We start from the raw sequence: 19,452 nt of genomic DNA on the forward strand, positions 1-19,452 counted from the left end.
AGGATCAATCAGGTTTTTTTACAGCTTAGAAAAGGCAAAAATTACACTGCACAAGCACTATGTGGTTTAACGTGCTTTAAAGAAACAGGATCATTTTGTTTTACAACCACTTTAAATAGTGCACTGAGGTCGGCTTGTAAGTTGGAGAAATCCTGTAAGGACGTTATTCCACTGCATAGCTTGGTGTCATCTACAAAGACTGAAATGGTACTTTTAATCCCAGACCCAATATCATTTATAAGTCTATTAAAAAGTAAGCGTCCCAACATTGAACCTTGAGGTACATCACTGATAACCTTAGTCATTCAGAGTAAGAATAATTAACCACTACTCTCTGAATTCAGTCTTTTAGCCAGTTTTCTACCCATTTACAAGTCTTTTTTTTGTTAAAAATAACAAACATGTTATACTTATCTGCTCTGTGCAGTGGTTTTGCAAAGAGCAGTGGAGATCCTTGTCTTCTCAGGCCCCTCTGGATCTATATGGGGCTCAGGTAAGTATTAGGGGGGCTGCTGCACACAGGTTTTTCATCTTTATGCATAGAATACATTAAGATAAAAATAAATAAAAACTTCTGCCTACCTGCCTATTCGGCTGCTAGCAGGGCAGTTTTAACCCCCACTAGCAGCGGAAAAAGTGTTAAAACCACCCACAAAGTGTTGCTTTGCCGGCGGTATAGCCACGCTGCCTCATTGATTTCAAATGGGTAGGAGCGGTGAATACACCACTCCAAAGATGCTGCTAGCAGGACATTTTTTACCGTCCTGCTAGCGCACCGCTCCAGTATGAAAGCCCTCCTTTTTCAGGTGCTATACAGGCGCTATTATTAGCGCTGTAGCACCTGAAAAATGCCTCAGTGTGAAAGAAGCCTTACAACCACTTTAACCTTAAAGCGATTGTAAAGTCTCTTTTGTTTAAATAACAAACATTTTATACTTACCTGATCTGTGCAGTGGTTTTGTACAGAGCAGCCCGGATTCTCTTCTTCGCTGCTCTCTCCTGAGTACCCCCACAGCAAGCAGCTTGCTATGGGGGCACCCGAGCTGAGTCATAGCTCCCTGTGTCCATTCAGACATGGAGCTGCCCTTTGGCCACTCAGCCTCTCTCCCTGATTGGCTGACTTCGATTGACAGCCGCAGGAGCCAAAGGTGCCGCTGCTGTCTCTCAGCCAATCAGGAGGAGAGTCTTGGACGGCCGAGGGACTCGTGGACATCGCTGGACAGAGATGGAGCTCAGGTAAGTATTAGGGATAGCTGGGGAGGCTTCTGCACACAGAAGGTTTTTTTATCCTAATTCTCTACATTAATATAAAAAGCCTTCTGACTTTACAACCCCTTTAAGCCCCATAAACACAGGCCGAAATGTCGGGAGACAAGGGTTAAAAAAAAAAAAAAAAAAAGAAATGGCAGGGGGGCTGCACCCTTGTCAGAAAACAATAGCTCGGCGGGGGAGATCGCTGAACTAACTTTGCATGGTTAGTACAGAGCTGACAGGTTTTTTTTTTCTTGTTTAACCCATGGGGTTGAACGAAAAACAAATAGTGTGTACCCCGTCTTACACATTAGCTGTGTGTGAGGAAGCGTGTCAAACGCTTTTGCAAAATCCAAGTATACTACTGTCCACAGCCACTCCTTTGTCCAAGGTTTTGCTCACCTCTTCATAAAAAGAAACCAGATGCTGTCTGTTGCTTAACCACTTCCCGACCGGCCTATAGCAAAATGACAGGCGGGCGGTGGTTGCGTTATCCTGACTAGGCATCATATGACGTCCTTCAGGATAACAGCCGCCGCGTGCCCGTGGGGGCACGCATCGCGGCGATCGGTGGTGGGGTGTGTGAGTCTGACACACCGCTACACCGATCTTGGTAAAGAGCCTCTGGCGGAGGCTCTTTACAACGTGATCAGCCGTGTCCAATCACGGCTGATCACGATGTCAACAGGAAAAGCCGTTCATCGGCTTTTCCTCACTCGCGTCTGACAGACAATCAGTGGCTCTCCTGAATGGGGGGTGGGGGGGGGGGGCTGTGCTGTTTATCAGGGCAGCCCCCCTCAGATGCCCACACTAGACCACCAGGGAAGCCGCAGGACCACCAGGGAAGGGGGCAACATGTGGATGGCCAGGTATGTACCCCATGGCCATCCACATGTGCAAATTATCCCCAAATCTGTGCCAATCAGTGCCCACAAATGGGCACTGACTGGCACCATTATATAACCTGTAATATCAGTGATGCCCAGCAATGCCACCCATCAGTGCCACTAATCAGTGCCCATCCATGCCGCCTACCAGTGCCGCCTATCAGTGCCCATCATCAGTGCAGCCATATGAGTGCCCGTCAGTGCAGCCATATCAGTGCCCATCACTGAAGAAAACAATTTACTTATTTACAAAAAAAAATTAACAGAAACAAAGAAACCTTTTTTCAACATTTTATTTTGTTGTGCAAAAAATAAAAACCGCAGAGGTGATCAAATACCACTAAAAGAAAGCTCTATTTGTGGGAACAAAATGATAAAAAAATTTGTTTGGGTACAGTGTTGTATGACCGTGGAATTGATCGCAGCCGTTTACCACGTGATCGCTCCGTCAAATGATGGTTCCTCTCTCCCCTCTGTGTACTGATCTGTACAGTGGAGGGGAGAGATCGGATGGCAGCAGCGCTGTGGGCTGGATCTGTAGTGCCCACAGCCCTGCTGTGTGACAATTGCAGTCACATCCATGGATCCATCCATACATGCTCAGCCATACTCGGTGGTACCCAGCCATACTCTGCAATACTCGGTAATACCCAGTTACCACATTGGCCCTACGCCAATCCAGTGGTACAATTCCAGTCATTAACCACTTGCCTACTGGACACTTTTACCCCCTTCCTGCCCAGGCCAATTTTCAGCGCTATTACAGCTGTACCTATGACTATTTTTTTTTTCTCACAAATGGAGCTTTCTTTTGGTACCATTTATTCACCACTGGGTTTTATATTTTTTGCTAAACAAACGAAAAAAAGACCAAACAAACATTTTGAAAAAGAAATAAAAACATCTTTTATAGTCTGTAATAAAATTTTACAAACAGGTAATTTTTCTTCTTCACTGATGAGGCTGCACTGATGGGACTGCACTGATAATCAGTGCCCTGATTATCAGTGCCAAGGTGTCGTTAACACAAGCCGCTATGATTGGCTCTTTACCCCGATCTGTGACCAGCTGAATCCGGATCACAGGATGACGTCCACGGACGCCCTCCCAGCAAACTAAGTCCACGCTGTAGCAGTCTTTCAAGTATCGCACAGGCAGGAAGTAAAGAGTTCCTAAAAATTAGAAACCATGCCTTTGAAATTAAAGCAATTAAATTCATTTCTTTAAGGATTTGTGGGTGTATGCCATCTGTTCCAGGTGCTTTATTCACCTTCATTCTGTATAAATGATTCTGGACCGTATATATTTTGAGCCCTTGTGGATCATTTGGGGCTGTGTCAATACCATCCCCATTATGTACATGAGCTCCCCCATGCTCCTTTGTATACACAGAGAAGGAATTTAATAAATTTGCCTTCACTTTGTCTGCAGTCACCCACTCCAGATTATTTTGTAAAAGGCTTACATGATCAGACCTGACCTTTCCATGTTTGCTCAAAAAAACAAAAAAGATTGAGAAACACTTCAACCCATTATGAAAAACGGAGCCGATACTGAGCATTTGTACAAATACTTGTACTCGTGCAAATGCTCCAATGCTTGACCCTATAATTGGACAGTCAGGGATGATCGGTGCAGTGGGGAAAGTTACAATCACTGATCTCCCTGAGCAGCTTTCAATAAAGCAGCTTTTCCTCCTTTCCCTCCTGTGTCTTTCAGCTGCTTTATTGAAAGCCACACAGGGAGATCAGTGATTGTAACTCCCCCCACCGCCGCACCAATCATTCCTGACTGTCCCCTGTGTCCTTCTCCAGTCCCCCCATGTCCTCCTCCGGTCCCCGTCTGTGCTCCTCGACCCCCCCTGTCCTAGATCTGTCAGGATGGAGAGTAGAGGAAGGAGACGGTAGATATGGCATTTACCAGCTCCTTTCTTTTATGAATGGGCAGAGTTGCTAAGTCTGCCCACTCATAATTGAGCATCGTAAACTGTGTTTACAATGCTTCAGCTCATGAATGAATGGAGAGGAGCCTCTATCTCCTGTCCATTAATTTCAGGGCAGCTGAGGCTACAGAGAAAGGAACTGGGGAATCTGTGTCCTCAGTCTCTTTCCCTGTCTCAAAGGGGAGATGTCAGGGGGTCTGTTTTGACCCCCGACATCTCACCAAAGCCCCCCCCCCCACAAAAAAATCAATGCATTGTATAAAGAAGAAGAAGAAAAAAAAAACTACGGACACAGTCTTGCCCATATTGATTGTCTAGGCTGTGTATTATTGAAGCCGTGTTTGGGGGGAATTCAAACAAACTTATATTACATCTATTTAAATTTAATGTGATCCCAGGGAAAACATTTATTGCCCCATTTAATTTAGAAGCTCCGTTATTTCTTTCAAATTGACAGTATCCATCTGTTGACTCTGTGAGACATACTTTGGATTCCTTCCGGCTGGAGAAATCCAGAGGACTGTTTCCCCGAGCGACAAGGGATATAGTGTTCCTGGAAGGCGTGATTACCGCGCATATTTTTCTAACAGAACAATTTGGGCTCCCCTGAGTAAATTGTAATATATTAACAAATATTGTTTCATTGCTGTGTTGATGTTTTGATTATGTGTGTGTGAAATATCAATCACCAGAAATTACAGTTCTGTATAACATTGTATAGCTATACTTGTTAATTAATAAAGTCTAATTATTTTATTACTTTTGTTGGGAGATATTTATACATTGGAAAGAAAAGCCCATAAATTAAACTCAGAAAAGGATTGTGGTATGTATGGATTATCTGAACTAGGTTCATAAAATTTACCGTAAGTTTGGAGGCACTGAAAAACAAAACACTGAGATCTTAATTAAGATTCCGTAAGACACTCATGACAGTACTCCGTCTTCAAAAAGTGGTATCGGTGCAACCTTAGAAAACAATGGATTTGTGGTACTCGCCTGTAAAATCCATTTCTTGGAGTACATCACAGGACACAGAGCAAGCTATAAATCATGACTACCTGGGTTATACACCACTATAGGTGAATGGTCAACATCTGCCAGTGACAGGAAGTCCTCCCCTATATAACCCCTCCCATACAGGAAGTACCAGAGTTTTGTATGAAGCAATGAAACCCCAGAAGAGGGGGGAGGGACATCTAAGAAATGGATTTGACGTGCAAGTATAAAAATTCAGTTTTCTTTATCGTATATCACAGGACACAGAGCAAGCTATACATCATGACTACCTGGGATGTCCCAAAGCAATGCACATGAGGACAGGGAGACACAGAAGCCACCATCAGACCGAACGAAACTACTCCACAGCCCAAAATAGAGTGTAGCCAAAAGCATCACCATCTTAGTACCACATTTGCAATAGCAAGGCATATGTGTGCCTATTGTGCCACACCTAAAAGGTTACAAAATAAACTATTAACATTTACAATAAAGTGAAAAACACTTACCAACATCAACATCAGTAAGGATCCGGTCTACAAACTGGCACAGAATCTGCCTTGGTTTCTGAACAACAGCATCATAAGATTCAGGATTTGCCCTGAAATAAAAACAGTATAATTCATGGAAATTACTAGATTTATTAGTAGTTTTTTTTTAGCTCTATAAATATATTTCTTTCTGTACTATTAATCTTTAACAAACTATCTTAAGGCCCATACACACGATCCGACTTTTTGACAACAAACATGCAAATTAGCTGTTTTGGAGCAACATCCGACCGTGTGTACGCTCCATCGGACAAACTTTTTCGGTTTTCATCTGACTTTTGTTGGCTGTGCGAACGGACAAACTTTCTGGCAATAAAAGTCAGATGGAGCAAAGTCTGGTGGTGTGTATAGAAAACCATCAGACTTTTGTACAAAGTACAAACACGCATGCTCAGAACCAATGCAAAAGATCAGACACAACAGAAGTTGACCAAAGGTGGCGGTAAAGAGCAGAAAAACCACATGATTTGGTGAAAGTTGGCTGAAAAAGTTCTTGGCCGACGCCCTTTGTACAAAACTCCACAGGAAAGTTTGTACAAAGTCCGATCGTGTGTATGAGGCTTTAAGCTAGGTTCACGTTTACACGTCCATGTGAGACACGGTTTTGCGGGTGGTTGCAGCTATGAGAATTTGTGCAGGTCCCGCATCAACATCACCCGCACAGGTGTGAACCTAGCCTTAAAGCTGCGAGCACTCAGAGAATAAACTATATCGCCAACAAAAATAGATCAAACAAAAACCTTACAGTGCTGATGTGGCACTATACTTCTTTAACCCCCTCAATACAGGGCAGTCTTTCCCCCTTCCTGCCCAGGCCAATTTTCAGAGCTGTCACACTTTGAATGACAATTGCGCGGTCATGCTACACTGTACCCATATTACATTTTTATCATTTTCTTCACACACAGAGATTTCTTTTGGTGGTATTTAATCACTGTTGGTTTTTATTTTGGGGGGGGGGGGGGGTTTGTAAAAAAATAAGACTGAAAATTTTGAAAGAAATGTCTTTTCTTAGTTTCTGTCAGTAAATTTTGTAAACAAGTACATTTTTCTCCTTCACTGATGTGCACTGAAGAGGCTGCACTGATGAGGTAGCACTTATCGGCACTAATATCCCGCACTTATGGGCACTGATGGGCATCACTGATGGCCAGCAATGACTGGCATCACTAATGGGCATAACTGCTGGCACTGGTGAGCACCGATTGTGCTTTACTGTAATTAGGGCACTGATGATCTGTGCCCTGAATACCTGTCTTGCTGTCCCCTGCAAGGAGATGCCGTTGATCGGCTCTCCTCACCAAACACTCTGCCAGTGTGAGGTGATGAGGGCCCATTACCGACACTTTTGTGTTAACATGTGGCCAGCTGTGATTGGACACAGCTTATAACATGGTTAAAGAGCCGTGTCATGAGCTCTTTACAGAGATCAGGTTGCATTGTGTCCTTGCAACATGGCGTGATCACCGCAATGCACACGGGAGTGGCCATTCTGGGACGTCACATGATGTCCTCCCAGAATGAGAGCCACACCGACCTGCTGTCATTTCACAGTGGCAAGTGATTAAAGGACAAGTTCACCTTTATGAAAAAAAGAAAATAAATGCACATGTTTTTGCAGGTAAAAACAATTTGCATTTATTTTACAGGAGCATGCAGAACATGCAATGTCAGGCTCCTGCAGACTCTTCATATAGCTTTGTGCGGGCTGTCAGTTTCAGAGGTGTAGGATGTGTGAATAGACTACAAGCGCACTGATCAACAATTTGCAGTCCATTGAACTACAGGTCTGACTGCCGTGGTGCAGAAGCAACTTGTAGTTTGTTAATTTAGAGATCCCTGTGAATGAACAGCTGTGTGGCAGCAGCTAGGGGGTAAGGAACACTCACTCGCTGTCACAGGGAAGGCGGGGCTAAGGGGGCTGGGGGGGGGTTTGCTTGAACTTGTTACACCATATTTAAAGCGGAGGTCCACCCTAAAGTGGACCTTCCGCTCATCGGAACCCTCCCCCCCTCCGGTGCCACAATCGGCACCTTTCAGGGGGGAGGGGGGTGCAGTTACCTGGATAATCCAGGTAACTGCACCCACTTCCGGGATAGCTCTCTGCGGAAAGGGGCGTAACTTACGCCCCTTCCCGCAAGTGCCCCGCTGCCTGCTGGGAAACACACAGATCCCAGAGGCAGCGGGGAGCGTCCTTATTGCGCAGCGCGATTCGCGCATGCGCAGTAGGGAACCGGGAAATGAAGCCGAAAGGCTCCATTTCCTGATTCCCATACCCAAGATGGCGGCGGCAGGACCCGACAGGCAACCTAGAGATCGGCTTCGGGTGCCGACATCGCGGGCGCGCTGGACAGGTAAGTGTCACTATTTTAAAAGTCAGCAGCTGCAGTATTTGTAGCTGCTGGCTTTATAAAAAAAAAAAAAAAAAAAAAAAAAAAAAAACGCGGAGTCCCGGTGGACTCCCGCTTTAATGCTGTAACTAGAGACATAACTAGAACCCTCAGGGCCCCAGTGCAAGAAACAATGATGGGCTCCCCGACCTCCAGCCGAGGGCCTTTATCACCGAGAAAAGTGGCGGGATGCAAAGGCCCAGTTGTAAGTGCGGCCTTTATCAACCCTGGTAGTTCTGCCACTGGGGTTTGTTTTTTGTTTACCTTTTTCTTTTTTTTTTCTTTTTTTTTTTAAGGAGCCCTGTGAGGCTGTGTGGCTTTGGTGAGATATCAGGAGTCTAAACAGACCTCTGATATTTCACCTTTGATACAGAGAAAGGAGATTGAGGACACAGCCTTCAATCTCCATCCCCATCACAATAGCACAGAATGAATAGACAGGAATATGTACAAAGCTTTTCATTCACAAACTGAAGCATAGTAAACACAGTTTCCTACACTTCAGTTATGAATGGACAGAGTCAGTAATCAGTACTAATCACTGACTTGGTCAATTCAGATAAAGAAGGGGCCGGTAAATATGCAATTTCCCACTCAGCATACTGACACTAGAGGTCGACCGATATGGGTTTTTCTCTGGCCGATGCCGATATTTAGAAATCATGGCGGCCGATAGCCGATATATGATGCCGATTTTTTTGGGCCGATATGTTAGGCCGATTTTATTTTATTTATTTATTTTTTTCCTTTTTTATTTATTATTTATTTTTTTTAATCCCCCTTGATCTAACACACCTTTCCCACTGGGGTGTTTTTCAGGCGCTTTTGGGCTAAAAATAGCGCCTGTAAAGTGCCTGCAAAATGGCTCCCCTGCAGTCTGTGTCAAAGACAGAGTGCTTTCACACTGAGGCGATGCGCTAGCAGGATCTTAAAAAAAAGTCCTTTAAGCAGCACGTTTGGAGTGGTGTATACCGCTCCTCCACCACTCCTGCCCATTGATATGAATGGGCACCACTGCCGAAGTGCATGCAATGCGATTTGGCAGCAGTGCTTCATGGGCGCATTTAACCTCTTCCTTGGCCGCTAGCTGGGTTATATGTGCCCCACTAGCAGCCAAATAGCACCGCTAAAATGATGGTAAAGAGCCGCTAAAACTTGCGTTTTACCATCAACGCCTGCCCGCTCCAGTGTGAAAGCAGCCTTCATAAGTGATACAGAAAATTTCTTACATTTAAACATTTATTAAACAAAACAAACCTCCAATCAGTTTACTTGTATGTATGATTAAGGCCTCTTTCACACGGGGCGGATCAGTAATGATCCGCCCCGTGAAGATCCGCTCGCTCAGCGGGGATCGCTCCGTTGTCCCCGCTGAGCCGGCTGCGGACATGGTGGTCTCCGCACACTGTGCAGGGACCGCCCTGTCAGCTCTCCGCTCTCCTCTATGGGGATCGGATGCGCACGGACCATCTGTCCGTGTTCGTCCGATCCGCTCTGCAGACGGATAGAAAAATAGGATTTTCCTCCGTCTGCAGAATCGGACTGTTGCGGAGGCGGACGAAATCGGGTGTCTGTGGATGCTCATCCGCAAGACACCCGCTATCCCATAGGGATGAATGTATGTCCGTATTTCATCCGCAAACGGATGGATGAAATACGGACATATCGTCCGCATGTGTGAAAGGGGCCTTAGATTAAAAAAAAAAAACTATATATTAAATAAAAACAGGTAGTCAAAACTTTTGGACGAAAAAAAAAAAATGGGCTAACTTTACTGTTTTTATTTTATTTTTATCTTTTAAATAGTGTATTTTTTTCCCCAAAAATGCATTTGAAAGACCTCTGTGCAAATGCCGTGTGACATAAAATATTGCAACAACCGCTATTTTATTCCCTAGGACCTCTGCTAAAAAAATATATATAATTTTTGGGGGGTCTAAGTGATTTTCTGGCAGAAAATACAGGATTTTTACTTGTAAGCAACAAGTGTCAGAAAAGATTTAGTCTTTAAATGGTTAAACTGAGAACTTCTACACACAGAGATTTCATTCATTCATTCAGTGTAAACATTGTATCATTTAGTTCTTTTCTTGGCAGCCTGCCCAGAGAGGAGGAAGACGTTTCTATGGCAACTTACACTGACTTCTATTACAGAAGTCATTTCAAAGTCCCGCTGCAGTTCTATATCGGCTTTTTACCAACACAATCGGCCGATGCCGATTAATTAAAAAACGGCAAATATCGGCCGATATATCGGTCGACCTCTAACTGACACACCCCGCAGCAGTCAGCGGGAGGGGGAAACCTGGCTGCATTATGGGGGAGGGGGCCAGGAGACAGGGGGAATCAGAGAAGAGTGCAGAAGTTGCCAGGGAAGATCACTGGGGGGTCCACAGGAAGCAGAAGGAAGCTGGATAGGAGGAGTGGCATATACAGTTGTGCTCATAAGTTTACATACCCTGGCAGAATTTATGATTTCTTGGCCATTTTTCAGAGAATATGAATCATAACACAAAAACTTTTCTCTCACTCATGGTTAGTGTTAAGCTGGCCATACACCATACAATTTTCTTATTCAATTTCCTTTAGATTTACCTTCAACTGTGTAGTACAAGGGCCTTTCTGATTGCACACAAATTGAAAGTGTTTAGATTTGACCTCATATATGGTTTTGGTAAATCTAAAGGAAATGTATAGAAGAACATTGTATAATGTATGGCCAGCATAAGGCTGAAGACATTTAATATCAATCAACTGTGTTTACTCAAGTTATTTGTGGGTTTTTCTTTGCATCCCGAAACAATTCTCCTGGCAGTTGAGGCTGAAATTTTAGTGGGTCTACTTGACCGTTGTTTGGTTTCAACAGAACCCCTCATTTTCCACTTCTTGATTAGAGTTTGAACACTGCCGATTGGCATTCTCAATTCCTGGAATATCTTTTTATAACTCTTTCCTGTTTTATACAGTTCAACTACTTTTTCCCGCAGATCCTTTTTCTTTCCCCGTAACTTAGAATCCAGAAACATCAGTGCATCACTGGATGAAAGATGAAAGGGTCTGTCAGGAGTCCAGAAACTCATTGACCTTTTATACACACACTCTAAATTACAAGCAAACTGATCACAGATGAGGATGGTTACCTTTAATGCCGCGTACACACGAGCGGATTGTATGGCGTACTTAGTCCGTCATACAATCCGACGGACAGTCCGTCATACTTTCCACTGAACGGACTTGACCACACACGGATACCCAAACAGTCCGACGAAAGCTTGCGCGATGACGTGTACAGCACGTACGACGGGACTAGAAATAGGAAGTCCAATACACAGCAAAGCACCTTTCCGCTGTGTAAATCCTTTCTGGGCATGCGCCATTCTTAGTCCGTCCAAATAGCACACTGACGACCGTATTGTCCGCTGAAACCAAAGTATGACGGACAGAATTACGGAAAATCCGAAATACTTAGTACGCCGGACTGCACGCTGAAAAAGTCCGCTGAAGCCCACACACGAGCGGATTGTCCGCTGAAATGTGTTTCGACGGACTAAGTAGGCCATACAGTCCGCTCGTGTGTACGCGGCCTAAGGCTGCATTCACACCTGAGTGTAGCATTTTCAAGCGTTTTTGCAGTGTTTTTTACCGCGATTTGCGGCGTTTTTTACCGCGAATTTGTGCAGGGCAAAAGGTCACCAATGTTAAAAGAAGAAAAACGCCCAAATCAGCCCGATTCGTGTGACAAAAAAGGGTCCGGAACTTGTTTGAGCTTCAGGCGTAGGGCTTCAGGCGACTTGGAGTGGAGATGTGAACCATCTCCATTGAGAATAATGGATTTTTTTCCCCTCCAGCGTTTTGTAGCTTCAGGCTTCAAACTACAAAACGCTCAGGTGTGAATGGGGTCTAATAGCCATTCAAACCCCTTTGTGTCGACTTGTGTGCATGTTATCGGGCCAAAATCACTGGGGTATGTAAACTTTTGATCAGGGTCATTTGGGTAGTGTCTGTTGTGATTATGATATAAAAAGAGTACCTTGCATACATGCTCCCGAGTCCAGCATTTGCGTCTATTAACACAGAATGCCGGACTCAGCCCTGCCGTCACTGGATTTGATTGACAGCAACGGGAGCCAGTGGCTGTGCTGCTTTCAATCTATCCAATCAAGACCTGAGAACCCTGGGCAGAGAGGTATAGAGCATCTCCGCCGAGGGATCAAAGGGTTCAGGTGAGAAAAACATGGGGGCTGGGAGGCCGGTCTCTGTCAGACATTTTTTCACCTTAAAGCGGAGGTCCACCCTAAAGTGGACCTTCCGCTCATCGGAACCCTCCCCCCCTCCGGCGCCACAATTGGCACCTTTCAGGGGGGAGGGGGTGCAGATACCTGTACAGTACAGGTATCTGCACCCACTTCTGGGATAGCTCTCTGCGGAAAGGGGCGTAGATTACGCCCCTTTCCGCAAGTGCCCGTCCCTTTCCGCAAGTGCCCCTCTGCCTGCTGGGAAACACACAGATCCCAGAGGCAGCGGGGAGCGTCCTTATTGCGCAGCGCGACTCGCGCATGCGCAGTAGGGAACCGGGAAATGAAGCCGAAAGGCTCCATTACCTGATTCCCATACCCAAGATGGCGGCGGCAGCACCCGAGAGACGATCTAGAGATCGGCTTCGGGTGCCGACATCGCGGGCGCGCTGGACAGGTAAGTGTCACTATTTTAAAAGTCAGCAGCTGCAGTATTTGTAGCTGCTGGCTTTTAAAAAAAAAAAAAAAAAAACGCGGAGTCCCGGCGGACTCCCTCTTTAATGCATAGGATGCATTAAGGTGAACAAACACAAGGGTTTACAACCCCTTTAACATATTTACTTGTATGGCATTGGAGTGGTAACATTTCTGTTTAATGTACCTATGTCATAGGGCTATGTCTATGGGCACTGCTAGTGAGAGGGCTTCTGCTCCAAAAGATGCCACACATCCAAAAAGTATAGAAGATCTATATGTCTGCTTAAAGTGGATGTAAACCCACTCTTATCAATTATAAAGTACTGCCATAGGGCTGAACTATAAGGATATACATGCCTCCTACATGTATCCTTACCTTTCAAATATCTCCCCTTTCTCTATTTGGAGCCCCCCAAAACTCTGGATTCAGTGGGTGGGTCTGAGACAATTAGGTATTGCTGCCCTATGCTGTCCTGTGAAAAAAGACAGGTGTCAAGGCCTAACAAGGCCTCATGCACACTTGAGCTGCTAGTCGCCTGTTTTACAGGGATTTGACTTTTATTTTCTGCCCCTAAAGAGCCCTCTATGTCAGCCTGTGTGTCCATGCACACATAGCCATTTAAATGTGCTCAGGAGAGAAGTGTTTTCCCCGAAAAAAAAAAAAATGCTTGACAAGTATAAACACATGTTTATGTTAGGCGCATTTAGGGCTTGAGTGGTAATTTATTTCAATGGCCAGAATAAATTATGGGCAGCACAGTAGCTAAGTGGTTAGCACTTCCACACAGCAGCACTAGGGTGACTCTGGGTACTTTGGTTTCCTTCCACACTCCAAAAACATGCTGGTAGGTAAATTGGAACTGGTATAGAAATGAGAGTTAAGGACCTTAGATTGGTAATCTAGTTGAGGCCAGAGAATGATGTGAATGTACAATATACAATCAACGGCCACTTTATTAGGTACACCTGTTCAACTGCTTGGTAACATAAATTCCTAATCAGCCAATCACATGGCAGGAATTCAATGCATTTAAGCATCTAGACATTTTGAAGATGACTTGCTGAAGTTCAAACCAAGCATCAGAATGGAGAACAAAGTGGATTTAAGTGACTTTGAACATGGCACGGTTGTTGGTGCCAGACGGGCTGGTCTGAGTATTGCAAAAACTGCTGATCTTCTGGGTTTTCACACACAACCATCTGTAGGGTTTACAGAGAATGGTCCAAAAAAGAGAAAATATCCAGTGAGCGGCAGTTGTGTGTAAGAAAATGCCTTGCTAAAGTCAGGAGAATGGATAGACTGGTTTGAGATGAGAGAAAGGCAACAGTAACTCAAATAATCACTCGTTACAGGTATGCAGCATACCATACGCATCGAATCTTGAAGCAGATGGGCTACGACAGCAGAAGACCAGACCGGGTGCCACTCCTGTCAGCTAAGAACAGGAAACTGAGGCTACAATTGGCACAGGCTCACCAAAATTGGACAATAGAAGATTGGAAAAACATTGCCTGCTCTGATGAGTCGCAATTTTAGCTGCGACATTTAGACGATATGATCAGATTTTGAGTAAACATGAATGCATGGATCCATCCTGCCTTGTATCAATGGTTCAGGCTGGTGGTGTAATGGTGTGGGGGATATTTTCTTGGTACACTCTGGGCCCCTTAGTACCAACTGAGCATCATTTGAACACCACGGTCTGAGTATTGTTGCTGACCATGTCCATCCCTTTATGACTACAGTGTACCCATCTTCTGATGGCTTCTTTCAGCAGGATAATGCACCATGTCACAAAAGGTCAAATCATCTCACCACTGGTTTCTCGAACATGACAATGAGTTCACTGTATGAGTTCACCGGATCTCAAGCCAATAGAGCACCATTGGGATGTGGTGGAACGGGAGGTTCACATCAAGGATGTGCAGCCAACAAAAATGCAGCAACTGCTTGATGCCATCATGGACCAAAATCTCTGAGGAATGTTTCTAACACCTTGTTGAATTTATGCCATGAAGAATTAAGGCAGTTCTGAAGGCAAATAGGGGGATCAACCCGGTACTATCAAGGTGTACCTAATAAAGTGGCCGGTGAGTGTAGATATACACAGCGGGTGAAATAAGTATTGAATACGTCACCATTTTTCTAGGTAAATACAGTATCTCACAAAAGTGAGTACACCCTTCACTTTTGTAAATATTTTATTATATCTTTTCATCACTGAAGAAATGACACTTTGCTACAATGTAAAGTAGTGAGTGTACAGCTTGTATAACAGTGCAAATTTGCTGTCCCCTCAAAATAACTCAACACACAGCCATTAATGTCTAAACCGCTGGCAACAAAAGTGAGTACACCCCTAAGTGAAAATGTTCAAATTGGGCCCAATTAGCCATTTTCCCTCCCTGGTGTCATGTGACTTGTTACTCATCTTACAAGGTCTCATGTGTGAATGGGGAGCAGGTGTGTTCAATTTAGTGTTATCGCTCTCACTCTAATACTGGTCACTGGAAGTTTAACATGCCACCTCATGTAAAAGAACTCTCTGAGGATCTGAAAAAAAAAGAATTGTTGCTCTACATAAAGATGGCCTAGGCTATAAGAAGATTGGCAAGACCCTAAAACTGAGCATGGTGGTCAAGACCATACAGTGGTTTAACAGGCCTCACCATGGTCAACCAAAGAAGTTGAGTGCATGTGCTCAGCGTCATATTCAAAGTTGTCTTTAGGAAATAGACATATGATTGCTGCCAACATTGCTGAAGAGGTTGAAGGGGTGGGGGGTCAGCCTGTCAGTGCTCAGACCATACACCACACACTGCATCAAACTGGTCTGCATAACTGTCGTCCCAGAAGTAAGCCTCTTCTAAAAAGAGGATACACAAGAAAGACCACTAACAGTTTGCTGAAGACAAGCAGACTAAGGACACGGATTACTAGAACCATGTCCTGTGGTCTGATTAGACCAAGATAAACTTATTTGGTTCAGATGATGTCAAGTGTGTGTGGCGGCAACCAGGTGAGGAGTACAAAGACAAGTGTATCTTGCCTACAGTCAAGCATGGTGGTGGGAGTGTCATGGTCTGGGGCTGCATGAGGGCTGTTGGCACTGGGGAGGTTCATTGAGGGAACCATGAATGCCAACATGTACTGTGACATACTGAAGCAGAGCATGATCCCCTACCTTTGGAGACTGGGCTGCAGGGCAGTATTCCAACATGATGATGACCCCAAACACACCTTCAAGACGACCACTGCCCTGCTAAAGAAGCTGAAGGTAAAGGTGATGGACTGGCCAAGCATGTCTCCAAACCTAAACCCTATTGAGCATCTGTGAGGCATCCTCACATGGAAGGTGGAGGAGCGCAAGGTCTCTAACATCCACCAGCTCCGTGATGTCATCATGGAGGAGTGGAAGAGGACTCCAGTGTCAACCTGTGAAGCTCTGGTGAACTCCATGCCCAAGAGGGTTAAGGCAGTGCTGAAAAATAATGGCGGTCACACAAAATATTGACACTTTGGGCCCAATTTGCACATTTTCACTTAGGGGTGTACTCACTTTTGTTGCCATGGCTGAATGGCTGTGTGTTGAGTTATTTTGAGGGGACAGCAAATTTACACTGTTATAAAAGCTGTACACTCACTACTTTACATTGTAGCAAAGTGTCATTTCTTCAGTGTTGTCACATGAAAAGATAGAATAAAATATTTACAAAAACGTGAGGGGTGTACTCACTTATGTGAGATACTGTTGTAGCGGATGACATTTTGGACAAAATGTCATACGCATGTAAATTTAGTTTTTGCTTCAGAACAGTAGTGGGGTTCTGAGGGTTAATTACGTAGGTTGGCCTTGACATCACTCTGGCCGGGCTGTGTTGGAAGTTCTGCCTGGTCATGTGAGTAGTGAGGTGCACATGACAGGCCAGAACTAGGCCTGGTTGGACATTTTGAGTATCAACCTTCTCGGAACCAATCAGTGGGAGTGCCGGGCCCCGCTGGGGAGTCTGGGAAGAGGTACTTAAGATGTGTGGGTCACGTGTTTAAGGGAGAGGAGTTTGTGAGACCCGTGTGGTCTGTTCTGGTTCCAGGACCTGGGTAGCCCCGTGAGGGGTCCCGGTCACGGGGTGTTCGACATCCCGCAACATGTTCCTGTTAGATGCCCCCAATAGACCCGACTGGTCTGGGGCAGGGATCCGTCTGTTCCCGAGTCTCGGAACCTGCTGGTCCGAGGCGCAGTAACTGAGGGAGGATTCAAGGTGTCCGGGTGTGCTTTTGGCTTGGAGGGGCACCACAGCTCGTGGAAGTGACCGGGGCAGGACTCTTCAAAGCAGGGCCGGCAAGTGGCATCCTGAGAAGTGCCTGGTTACTGAGTTGGGAAGGACATTGACGAATTCACGTTTTTCCAGTACCATTGAGGAGACAGAAAACGTTCCAGGTACTGAGGAAAAAGGTTCCTGTTCACCCTTAGTTACAACTTATACACATTCACAGGATTCTTTCAAGTATTTGAGTCGACGTGCTGACTGCCATAATCTCTGGCTAGAGATCTGTTCAGCCTTGAAGTACCCAGCTGTGAGTGGCTACTCTCTGGGTGGAATTAGAGACTTTGCTAGACCTGCAGTTCAAGGTGCCTGAGTTCTTCACCCGTGCCCTCTGTTCCTATGAGAGACTGTGTTATTGGATGTTACTACTGCAAACTAAAACCTTTTAAAAAGGACTTTATCCGTGTCAGCGTTCAAGTCGTTGGGTATCAACAAAGGGAACTCCATAATTTCACCATTAACTTGCCACAACCAGGTGTTCCTCACAAGATTTGTGACAGAGTGAAAATAATTATCAGAAGAGTTGTCCACGAGCCAGGGATCACTTGTGGAGAGCTTCAGAAAGACCTAGAATTAGGTAAAATGGCTTCAAAGAAAACAATAAGTAAGGCACTCAGTCGCCATTGCCTGTATCTACCTCACCACACAGGACTCCATTGCTGAGGAAAAAAGAACTTTGAAGCTTGTTTAAAGTTTGCTACACAACATTTAGACAAGCCTGTGAAGTACTGGGAGAATATAGTCTGGTCAGATGAGACCAAAATTGAACTCTTTGGGTGCCATAATACGCACCATGTCTGGAGGTGACATGGCACTGCACATCACCCCACAAACTGGGGTGAATGGTCCAGCCAATCACCTGATTTGAATCCAATAGAAAATCAATGGAAAGAACTAAAGATCAGAGTTCATAGAAGAGGCCCACGGAACCTTCAAGATTTGAAGACTGTGGAATGGGCCAAAATCACACCTGAGCAATGGATGTGACTGGTTTCTCCATACAGAAGGCATCTTGAAGCTGTCATTACAAACACAGGATTTTATACCAAGTATTAAATACATTTCAGTTTGTGTGTTCAATACTTTTTCCCTGTGTTATTCCATTTTATTACACATAATTTCATCTCTACGTATTTGTTTTGGTTTCTTTGGATGGATGGATTGATTGCATGGGTTGTTACCGACAAGAAGATTTACTTATTTTACCTGCTGTAGATGTAAAGCACTGTGTAAATTGACAGCGCTATATAAATACCTGTAATAATTCTGACCAATAAAATGAACGCCTAATGCAATTACAAGCGTTTTTTCTGCTGCCAGGAGAATGTCATGTAGCCGGGACAGTCATTGTAGAGGATCCTCTGACAAAAGCAGAGCTGTCCTCCTGTCACACACTACACAAGGCACAGCCCCCCAACTACTTCCATTAGGCTATAGCTACCATATTACATAAGCTGTGGAGATGACACACGCGTTTCTGAGGCAGTCCAGCAGCTGTGGAACCACAGGTCTCAGCAAGCCTAGTGTGCTCCACAGCGGCTGCACGACAGCACGGACATTTACCCCGCCAGTTCCCGCAGGGCCGGGATCATAGAGGCCATCTCCAAGCCGGGGTACGCCGCCATCCTCACTTCCAGCTGACAGCCAAGTTCGCGGCTTCCCACTCCGAATAATCCTTACAGAGCATGCGCAGCACGGCTACGGAGGCCGCCCGACACCAAACCTCCTCAGACATCGCGAGAACGCGCTGTGTGGGGAGGGCAGCGTGGAGGTTACTGTGGAGCGCTCTGTGCGGGGAAGGCAGCTGGCAGGGTACTGTGGAGCGCTCTGTGCAGGGGGAGGGTCCTGTGGAGCGCTCTGTTCGGGGGGTTCTGTAGAGCGCTCTGTGCAGGGGGAGGGTCCTGTGGAGCACTCTGTTCGGGGGTTCTGTAGAGTGCTCTGTGCAGGGGGAGGGTCCTGTGGAGCGCTCTGTTGGGGGGGGGGGTCTGTAGAGTGCTCTGTGGAGGGCTCTGTTGGGGGGGGTCTGTAGAGCGCTCTGTGCAGGGGGAGGGTCCTGTGGAGCGCTCTGTTCGGGTGGGGGGGTCTGTAGAGCGCTCTGTGCAGGGGGAGGGTCCCTGTGGAGCGCTCTGTTGGGGGGTCTGTAGAGCGCTCTGTGCAGGGGAGAGGGTCCTGCGGAGCGCTCTGTTCGGGGGGGGGGGGGGGTCTGTGGAGGGCTCTGTTCGGGGGGGTTCTGTAGAGCGCTCTGTGCAGGGGGAGGGTCCTGTGGAGCGCTCTGTTGGGGGGGGTCTGTAGAGCGCTCTGTTGGGGGGAGGGCAGCGTGGAGCGCTCTGTGCAGGGGGAGGGTCCTGTGGAGCACTCTGTTCGGGGGGTTCTGTAGAGCGCTCTGTGCAGGGG

At 45.8% G+C, this 19,452-nt stretch overlaps 1 protein-coding gene across 2 annotated transcripts in view; it reads right to left on the reverse strand.

Annotated features, from left to right (window-relative positions):
- The window catches only part of ATR (ATR checkpoint kinase), a 182,090-nt gene extending 163,357 nt beyond the window's left edge, over positions 1–18,733 (reverse strand). For both annotated transcript variants that reach the window (XM_077488215.1, XM_077488214.1), the window contains exons 1-2: positions 18,622–18,733; positions 5,589–5,680 (exon numbers count right to left, since the gene is read on the reverse strand). In XM_077488215.1, coding sequence (XP_077344341.1) covers positions 5,589–5,680; positions 18,622–18,683 — 154 coding nt within the window. In that variant the 5' untranslated portion in view covers positions 18,684–18,733. The remainder of the gene's footprint in view (positions 1–5,588; positions 5,681–18,621) is intronic.
- Between the last annotated feature and the right edge of the window lie 719 nt (positions 18,734–19,452).

Source organism: Lithobates pipiens, unplaced genomic scaffold (assembly GCF_037356315.1).
Source record: "Lithobates pipiens isolate NorthernLeopardFrog02 unplaced genomic scaffold, aLitPip1_a1.2 Scaffold_18, whole genome shotgun sequence".
In the NCBI taxonomy this organism is placed as follows: Eukaryota; Metazoa; Chordata; class Amphibia; order Anura; family Ranidae; genus Lithobates; species Lithobates pipiens.